The sequence below is a fragment of the Propithecus coquereli genome, unplaced genomic scaffold, assembly GCF_000956105.1.
Source record: "Propithecus coquereli isolate 6110/MARCELLA unplaced genomic scaffold, Pcoq_1.0 Scaffold46, whole genome shotgun sequence".
Classification (NCBI taxonomy): Eukaryota; Metazoa; Chordata; class Mammalia; order Primates; family Indriidae; genus Propithecus; species Propithecus coquereli.
The window spans coordinates 7,879,397-7,888,561 of NW_012150396.1; the positions used below are offsets into that span (position 1 = coordinate 7,879,397).

The window sequence follows — 9,165 nt, forward strand, 5'->3', positions numbered from 1 at the left end:
CCCCTCCCCCGCCGCCGCTCGCACACACACAAACAGCGCAGGGCGGCGGGGGAGCGACTCCCGCTCCCTCCCTCCCTCCCTCCCTCCCTCCCGCGCACACGGCGGCCGGACGCGAACGGGAGCAGCGCGCAGGGAGAGCAGAGACCACCGGCGACAGCCCCGCGCCCGCACACACGCACGCCCGGCTCGTCCCCCCCACCTCCTCCTCCTCCTCCTCCCGCCCCCACCACCACTCACACCGTCTCCTCCTCCTCCTCTCTGCAACAAGAAAAAAAAAAGCCATTTACAGGTATCTTTTTTTTTTTTTTGGATCCGCATATTTATTTATCCGCCCCCCCCCTCCCCAACAGTTTGTTTACAAGTATTAAAGTTGTAATTGGGAGCTGCCAAGACACATCTGGATTTGTGTTTCTTTGTGTCAGGGGGTGATGTGCAACTAATTAAAGGCAGACTGGCAGCGTCTGCAAATTCTAAGGCTTCCCCAAATAAAAAGAGACTGGTAAGTGATTGTTCTTTCTCTTTCTCTGGCTTTTTTTTTTTTTTTTTTCTCTTAAATGTTTGCTGTCCGTTGGGGATTGTGAAAGTAGATATTAATGCTGGACTCCAGCAATGAAAAGCGTCGCTGTATTAATTTATTAATTAATCGGCACCCGCCCCTCCTCCTGAATGTTAAATATGACCTTTGATCTCTGTGTCTCTGGTAGACCAGACATATGGTATTAGGTATGTACAGCCACATTGTGTAAAGGCAAAACAGGATCATGAAGTGTGGATCTCTGATTTAGCTTTGCCATAGGACTACAGTTATTTGTGTGTGTTTTATTTTGTTTTTAAATAAAATCCAAACAATAGCTGTGGGTTAGGTACCTATTTTCATGCTCCAGACAGGCATTGATTAAACAATAATGACCTGGATACTGGGCATAACCATTTTCTACAGTTTCTGGTGGCATTAAACCTTGAGGTAGCGAGGGGGGAGGGGATGGCAATCAGAAAAGCAAGGAAAGCTTCTGTTTGGAAACACCACTCTAAGACTCTGAAAAAGGGACATGCAATTATTTCTTTATTTGGAACAAGGTCAAAGACTAAAATGTTGAAATTTTCCCCTCTGCTCAGGGTGATGATATCTAATGCATGGTTGGCATAACTAGTTTTTACTGAGTAGCAGTTATTATGGTCTTGCAGTTACAATGTGATTCTCAGAAACTGAAGCTATAAGCATATTCTTGCTGTGTCTTCCCCTGCCCCCTTCCAGGCATCAAGAATATTTAGCCAGGAGCATTTTGGGGGCACCCTTTGTATGGCCATCAGACCTCAGAAGGGAGGTTTTCCCTAATGCGAAACCACAGAGGTGGTTCCTGAGTGATTAGGGACTTGCTGTGATTGAAAGATGCCTGCTAGCTTCTAACCCAGCCTGGGGTGAGGTTCCTTATCTTGATTTACTTTGCCTAATAGGGATTTGTTTACATAAACTCCTCTTTTTAGGGTACCTCATCAGCAGGTCTTGAAGTTTTTGCACTTGGAGTTTGGGCACAAATGGCTCATTAATCTAATTATAAGCATAATTACTGTAATTGATAACCATTTTGAACTCTGAATATTTGAGACTGAGACTGCTGGGCCCCCAATGAAGAATTCCCTGAACTCCACATTCTAGACCAATCTGTGGACTTCCAAAGATGTCACAAAAAGATATTCTGGCAAAAAAAAAAAAAATCTGGAAACAAAGAAACCGGTTTTTTAGGTGAATATACACTTTATGTCTTTGCTTTACTTCTTGAAAGGCTGTGATGTGCTTCTCCCTCTGTAATAAACAACTAAAATACCTCTTCCTAAAGCATAATAATGGCCTGGAAGCAAAGAGATGAATGCAAATACCCAGTTAACATTAAACTTTCCTCCTAAAAAGAGCAAAAGAAGAAAATCATTTTTAGTGGTTATTTCTTCAGATGAACAATGCCTTAAGAAATCTCCCCCTTTTTACTCCATGTAAAAACCAGTGATTGTGAGAAATCCTTTTATTAAAAGTCCCCTGCTTTCCTCTTGTCTTGGGAAGAGACAGCAATCTTCATTAGCAATGATTGGGAATATTCTTACAGAGGCTGCAGGCGCTTGGTTTAAAACCTGTGACATTGCTTGTATTTTTTTTTTCTTTAATTTTATCTAGTCCATCATTTTCCTCCTCTCCTTTAAACAAGTAGAACACCATCCTCTTACTCCCCCCACCCCGAGCCTCACCACCAAATGGCTTGTACAATTGAGACCTGTCCTTGGCCCATTGAATTAAGACCCTAACAGAGCCAGCTGTGCTGGGATTCAAACTAACGACCGCAGACACAGAAGGACACCGTGGCAGCTGGTCGTTCTTTCTTTCCCTGCCTCTTCAGTTCAGATTGTATGTGGGCAGTTTCTGAGCTCTCAGCGGTATTGTGTTTGCTTACAGTTTATACTCGCATGCATTGTAGACTTTCTCAGCACTTCATCTGCTAATTTCCTGTGCGTTTCCCTCCTAGGGCCATGGCTGGTTTCTGCTCCCAGCGTTTGCATGCCCAGGCAGCACTCGTTCACACATTTCATAACGTTTAAATGCCCTCTGCTTATAGGTAGCGTCGCCCTCCCACCCGTGATTTGCATGTCTTTAGCGCTGCAATTGCCTTTTCCTCCGGCATTTGTCACCCGGCTTCCCTCCTTCCCCGGGTCCCCTGGCTATTAATGCGTTTTCTCAGGAGGGTGATGAGACTAGGGGGGAGGAGCTGTGGCTTGCAGCGGGGAGGCGGGAGGGAGGGGGCGGGGGGCTGGGAGCGCTGGGGGGAGGGGCGCGGGGGGTCGTGTCTCGGTGATTGTCATGCAAACGACCCGACGGAGGACTGCGAGAGCCGGCGGTGTCTGCGGTGGGGCAGTGACGGAGGCTGCTGTGTGTGTGTTTATTTTTAATCTCTCTCCTCGTGCAGCGCGCTGGAAATGACTTTCTTTATTTTAGTTGTAACAGTCGGAGGATAATGCAGAGGAAGACGCGGCCCGGGGATTCGCCGTCTGCGGAGATGCGCCCGGGAGAGGAGTGAAGCGGCCCTCGCCTCGCCCCCCGCCCCCGCCGGCGCCGCCGTCGCCCCCTCCCCCCTCTCCGCCCCGGGGTCGGACCGGGCGGTCCCCACCTCCACGCTGCACCCCTTCCTCCCGCCCTGCACCATGAACACCAACGTCTGCGTGGAGCCGGGGCCGGGCCCCGAGGCGCCGGGCCTGCCCAAGGAGAGCCACCTGCCCGAGGGCGCGCTCGGCAGCCTGGCGGAGTACAGCTCGGAGGTGGAGCGCTACCGCTCGTTCGCCAGCTCCTTCTACAAGAGCGGCGGCGGCGCCTTCCCGCAGGCGGCCAAGATCGCGCGCATCACCACCCCCATCTTCCCGGGCAGCGCCGCCGCCGCCGCGGCCGCCGCGCGCATCGGCATGTCCCCGTGGAACTGCGACAACGCGGCCACCGCCGCCGCCACCGCCATGCTCTGGGGCAGCGGCGGCGGCGGCGGCGGCGGGGGCGGGGGGGGCCGGAAGCCCTCCTCCTCCTCCTCCTCCTCTTCCTCCGCCGCCGCCGCCGCGCCCGCCCCCGCCGCGCCCCCCGCGGGCGGCGGCAGGACGGGCGCGCACCCCCGCGGCGACGCCCCGCGGCTGGGCAAGGCGGGCTGCGCGCCCGAGCCCGCGCTGCAGATGGCCAACGCCAACTTCCTGTCGCCGCTGTCGCCCGAGCACTGCAGGCCGCTGGCGGGCGAGTGCGTGAACAAGCTCAAGTGCGGCGCGGCCGACGCGGAGCTCATGAACCTGCCCGAGCGCGTGGGCACCTTCCCCGCGCTGCCCGCGCTCGGCGGCCTCTCGCTGCCGCCCGGCGTCATCGTCATGACGGCGCTGCACTCGCCCGCCGCCGCCTCGGCCGCCGTCTCGGACAGCGCGTTCCAGATCGCCAACCTGGCGGACTGCCCGCAGGGCCACACCGCCGCCTCCTCCGCGCCGTCCTCGGGGGGCGCGGGCGCCGCCACGCCCGCCAAGAAGAAGCGGAAGCGCTGCGGGGTGTGCGTGCCCTGCAAGAGGCTCATCAACTGCGGCGTCTGCAGCAGTTGCAGGAACCGCAAAACGGGACACCAGATCTGCAAGTTTAGGAAATGCGAGGAGCTCAAGAAAAAACCTGGCACTTCGCTAGAGGTCAGAGGGGACGATTTCTTGTTTCCGAGCCTGCCCCCGTCCCTGCTCGCGCCCTCCCCGCTGCAGGGGCTGCTGGCGGGCTGCGGCGTGCAGCGCGCCTTCCCGGAGGCTGCGCCCGGGCTGTGAGCGGGCGTCGCGGGGGGCGCGGAGGGCACGGCCGCCCCCCCTGCGCTGCACCCGGCACCGCCCCCTGCAGGGCAGGGCGCCCCCCTACACTGCACCCGGCACCGCCCCCTGCCAGGCAGGGCGCCCCCCTACATTGCACCTGGCACCGCCCCCTGCAGGGCAGGGCGCCCCCCTGCACTGCACCTGGCACCGCCCCCTGCCAGGCAGGGCCGCCCCCTGTGCTGCACCCGGCACCGCCCCCCTGCACTGCACGCGGCACCGCCCCCAGCCAGGCAGGGCGCCCCCCTACATTGCACCTGGCACCGCCCCCTGCAGGGCAGGGCGCTTCCCTACACTGCACCTGGCACCGCCCCCTGCAGAGCAGGGCCCCCACCTGCACTGCACGTGGCACTGCCCCCCACCAGGCAGGGCGCCCCCCCCACCCTTGCACCTCTGTTGGGGAAATAGTGCAATTGGCTTGAAGAATCAGAAGTTTCTCACTCAATATGCTCAACCCTTCCCTTTGGGGGCTTCAAAGGCCCCCCCACTTGTTAAAAAAGAGGGGGCGTCTCTGCCCAGAGGACTCATCCTGTACACACTCACTGGCTAACAGACCCAGGAGTGGCCCGGGTAGAATAGTGAAGACACAGGTTGTGGCACACAGGCCCGTGTTTTCATAAAACAAAGCGCAGCAGTGATCACTGAAGCTGAAATACCTGGATTCAGAAGAGGAGTTGCTAACCCCTTCTAGAATAGTTTTCCTCTTCACCATGGCAGCATGTTTCTGTTTCCTATGGTATTTTCTACGTAGCTGATGTTTTTTTTGAGAAAGTGGAAATAGTATAGAGTGTAGCTGATCTCCACCTGCAGTTTTCAAGGAGGCGTGACTTAGAATTAATTAAAGGGATGCCATTGGTTAATTTCAGGACAGGTAATGGTGATTTTGGTTAAACGTTATTTTATATAGTTTCATAAATGAATGATTTCTGAGACTCCAGTTATCGAAAAACAAAAAGCGTTTCCCTGGGGCTCTGCCTTTGACAAAGTAACCGTTATTCTGTGGCTGCAAAATTGTTCAATGCACCCACTGCGGTTTTGGTGGATACCTGCTATGGTCAATTATAGTTTCTTTTACCTATGTGTCCTTAAAGCAGACATTGTACAGGTGAGCGACCACCAAAGTCATTGTGAAATTAGGCTTTTAATTATGTTAAATTCAAAGATTGATATGTTTGATGGAAATTTCGTATGGTGTCCTGATCAAAACAGAAAGGGAAAAAGGTGAAAAATCACAGGTAAACGGTTTTGGTGGTATACAGACAAATAATCATAGTTAGTCCCTTGATAAAATTCACAGAGTAGATGTTAAATGTTCATAGATACATGAAACTGTAGGCGGTGGGTTTAGCATCATGGTCTGGATTGTAGGCTGAGAGTGGCTCTCATGAGGTGTCAGAAGAAGGATACTTGTGCATTCTTTTAAAAATTGTGAGCACTGTTTAGAGGAGTTTTCACTGTGAAGAACTGAGGAGTGGTCTTTAAAAGGATAAAGAGAAGGATTAAAGATCTTTGTTACAGGTTTAAACACAAAGAAAATACACTTTTTTAAAAAACTTATTTGTATAAATCAAAGCAGATAACACTTTGGGATTCCAAAAATATCAGAATTATATCGATATCATTATTGATTATGATCAGCTCCTTCGAAATACTGCATTTATTTCTCTTAATAAGAGAAATCATCTCTTGGTTGAAACTTTAACTTTACTCCACGGTGATTTATTACATTTCCTTGGGCGACTCTCTTTAAGTAAAGATAATAGCAACTATGATGCAAATCCGTATAGTTTCTTAGGTGGTATTAGCTTTGGAGTTCTATTTTCTGCATTTAATTTCTTGTGACTTCTCTGGGTCTTAAGGACCATTGGAAATTAAAATTCGGTTCATATTAAAATTTCCTACTAATGCCCAATTGATAAGGACTACATGCTGTTATTTTTCCTGTTGAAATGTAGTATCTAGGATTGTAGATGTGGTTCTAGCATTAGACCTGATGTTTAGTTAGACCCATGGCACTGTGTGGGTAGGTAGTGGATGGAACCACGGAATAATTCTTATTTATATAGCAAATAACCCCTCTGGAGGAGCTTGATATGAGCACCAATAGGTTTTCTGCACAAGTTTCTATGCCGATGTGTCAGTCTAAACACATTTCATAAATTTCCTTCTTTTTTCTTTTGGTAGTTTTCCCTCAAGTGCATTGCGATGTTCAGATTCTTCAGTTATTTTGATTACAAAACCCATAAAATCACCTTTTCTTCTTTCGTAAAATTCTCATGCACGAAGTTCTGTTGATCTTTAGAAGATGAGGTGTGAAAGGAGAAGAAAATTTCTCCCTTTGTAGAACTCTCAAGATCTTTTCCTGACCGCAGACCCCTTCCTCATCAGAGCGTGCGTTGCAAATCAAGGTTCGGATGGTCAATGGAACACTGTTTGCCTGAAAGAAAGACAAAAAAAAAAGTTCTTAAAATTGACTATGATTCTATCTAGGTCATTAAAAAAGGCAATGGCAGTATGACTGCCGTAAACCCACGGTAACCTCACGGTTATGGTTGTGGGAAGCCAGCCGGGCTGACGTCGCTAACCAAGGCTGGAGCAGGGGTTGGATGGAGGTGGAAAGTCCCCCTGCTGACCTGGCTTCCCTCCTGATTTGGTCCACCATCCTCTGAGGAAACGTTTTAGAGATTGCTTGGACTCCTGGCCGAGCGTAGTGATTTGGTGATTCATTGTGGCTAGGACCTGTGCCTTTCGGGTGTAAACTTTGCAGCTAATATTTGTTGGCTTTGAATGACGAGCATCCGTGAACATCATGATCATAATCGTAACATATATTCTTATTTGTCACTTCACGCCTCCTGTGTCCTTCTTCCCTTTGACTTGTCCTCATCCCAAAGGCTGGAGGCGTAATCAGATTTTTTCGGGTGAGTGAACTGAAATTAAGACAGACTCACGTGGACGTGTGCGATGCTCACCCACGGTTTTCTAAAGCCTCCCCTCTAGCATTCCTTTTAAAACTGCTTTAGTTGTTTCTATAATACATTTTTATGCTTAGTCTCACTTTAAAAGCATCTCCATGCTAGAAAAATGTTTATAAAATCACCCCTTGATAATAATCAGTGTGATAATGCACGTAAAGCATTTCATTTTTCTATATCTTGCACCGTATGTTTGCATATGGCACTGTGTATTTATTCTATTGCTCTATTAAAAATAGCCACTAATTGTTCCAAGCCGTCATTGCCAACGCTGCATGCCCCTTGTGTGACAAAACCTATTTTAAAAACTTGTATTCTAAATGATCAGTGTTAAATGCCTGGATATTTTAAGAGACGTGGGATTATATAGGAGATCCTTATGATAATAAGATATATAACAACACTTTGTCTCTTGCAGAAGTAATCCTTCAGTTTTTTTTATTCACAGCTCTTACATTTCTGATGCTAAAATGTAACTTTTTAAAATATCCCAATCTGATATGGCCCAAGGGATAAAGTTGTCCCGTGGGCAACCCCAGCCCCTTAGTCACCTGAACATTGTTCAGGTGACATGATTGATCTCTGTGGGACAGCATTAGAGACCACACAGATCTGGTTTCTCTCCCATTAGTTGATTTATGGAATCACATTAGTCAGCGGCGCCTCCGGGGGGTTCCCTGCCCCCACTCTTGGCTCTCTTTGCTGCAAGTCACACATGCACGCCACCTCCCAGGGGTTGGGTGAGCTGGAGGAGCGGCTGGAGAGGGTAGGTTATAGTGAAGACATTGAGAAACTGGAAAATTAAGGAAAAGAACCACTCCATGTCTCTCGTTTCTTTTCTCTCTCTTAAATATTTGTCTGCTGATGGTACAGGCCAGCAATAATTTTCCCACAAGTTAGGGTGAGCTTCTAAAGGATTTGGTGGAAAATATCCAGATACCGTCCCAAATGTGGTAACTTGCTTCCGAAGTGTTTTGGAGGAGGAAGGACATAGTATATACGCTATTAAATTCTAAGAGCCCAACCATATAAATGGCAATTGTCAAATTCTGGACAAAGCACTGTCTGCGGTTTGTGCAGGGAGATGGCACCTGCCTCCTGAGGAAATTCATTTGCAGACCGGGCATAAAACAGGTGTGTCACTCAGACAGAGCCTGTAGAGCTCAGTAGTGACATAAGTCAATAATCGAACATGTGATAAGTTTTCGAAATTTGGTGGCTTTAAAAAAATTTATGGATAAAATATAAATGTTTCATGTCTTAGATGGAAACATCCACCAGTTTGTCATTTTATGTCATAATTTAAAAATGGGTTTTCAATTTTTAGTTTCAAGAATTAAAAACATGCCAGTAGAAAAATATAAATTTTTGTTTTAATCCAAAAATGCAAATATATAATTGACTATAAAGAGGAAAGAGGAGTTTTTTCAATAAAATTCAAAAAAAAAAATGACAGCATATTAGCGTTAGAATGTAACATAGAAAGAATGCAGGAAACAGATTTTGAATTTTATAAATGATAAGAAAAAAAGCTCAGAAAAGTTCAGACTGAAGCCACAAAACAGATTTGTGGCCAAGGCATCAAATGTAATACCAGTCCAGTGAGATTCATTTTCTATCGCTAGGTTTAATACAAGGGAGTTGTTTTTATACACTTTAAAACATTTGATAATGTTATACACAATAAATACATACAATTTTATCTGTTAATTAAAAAATATTGTTAAAAGAAGCATACGTTTTTAATAATTCCAAAATGAAAACAATACCTTCACCCATCCAAACATCATGTAAGTTCTAAGTAATCTTTTAGATGGCAATTAGGAATAGTAAAATAAAG

At 48.1% G+C, this 9,165-nt stretch overlaps 1 protein-coding gene across 1 annotated transcript in view; it reads left to right on the plus strand.

Moving 5' to 3' along the window:
- Positions 1–3,186: 3,186 nt before the first annotated feature.
- Positions 3,187–9,165, plus strand: part of CXXC4 (CXXC finger protein 4) — a 19,805-nt gene continuing 13,826 nt past the window's right edge. The window contains exon 1 of the mRNA XM_012655113.1: positions 3,187–4,185. Within this exon, the coding sequence (XP_012510567.1) occupies positions 3,187–4,185 (999 nt within the window). The remainder of the gene's footprint in view (positions 4,186–9,165) is intronic.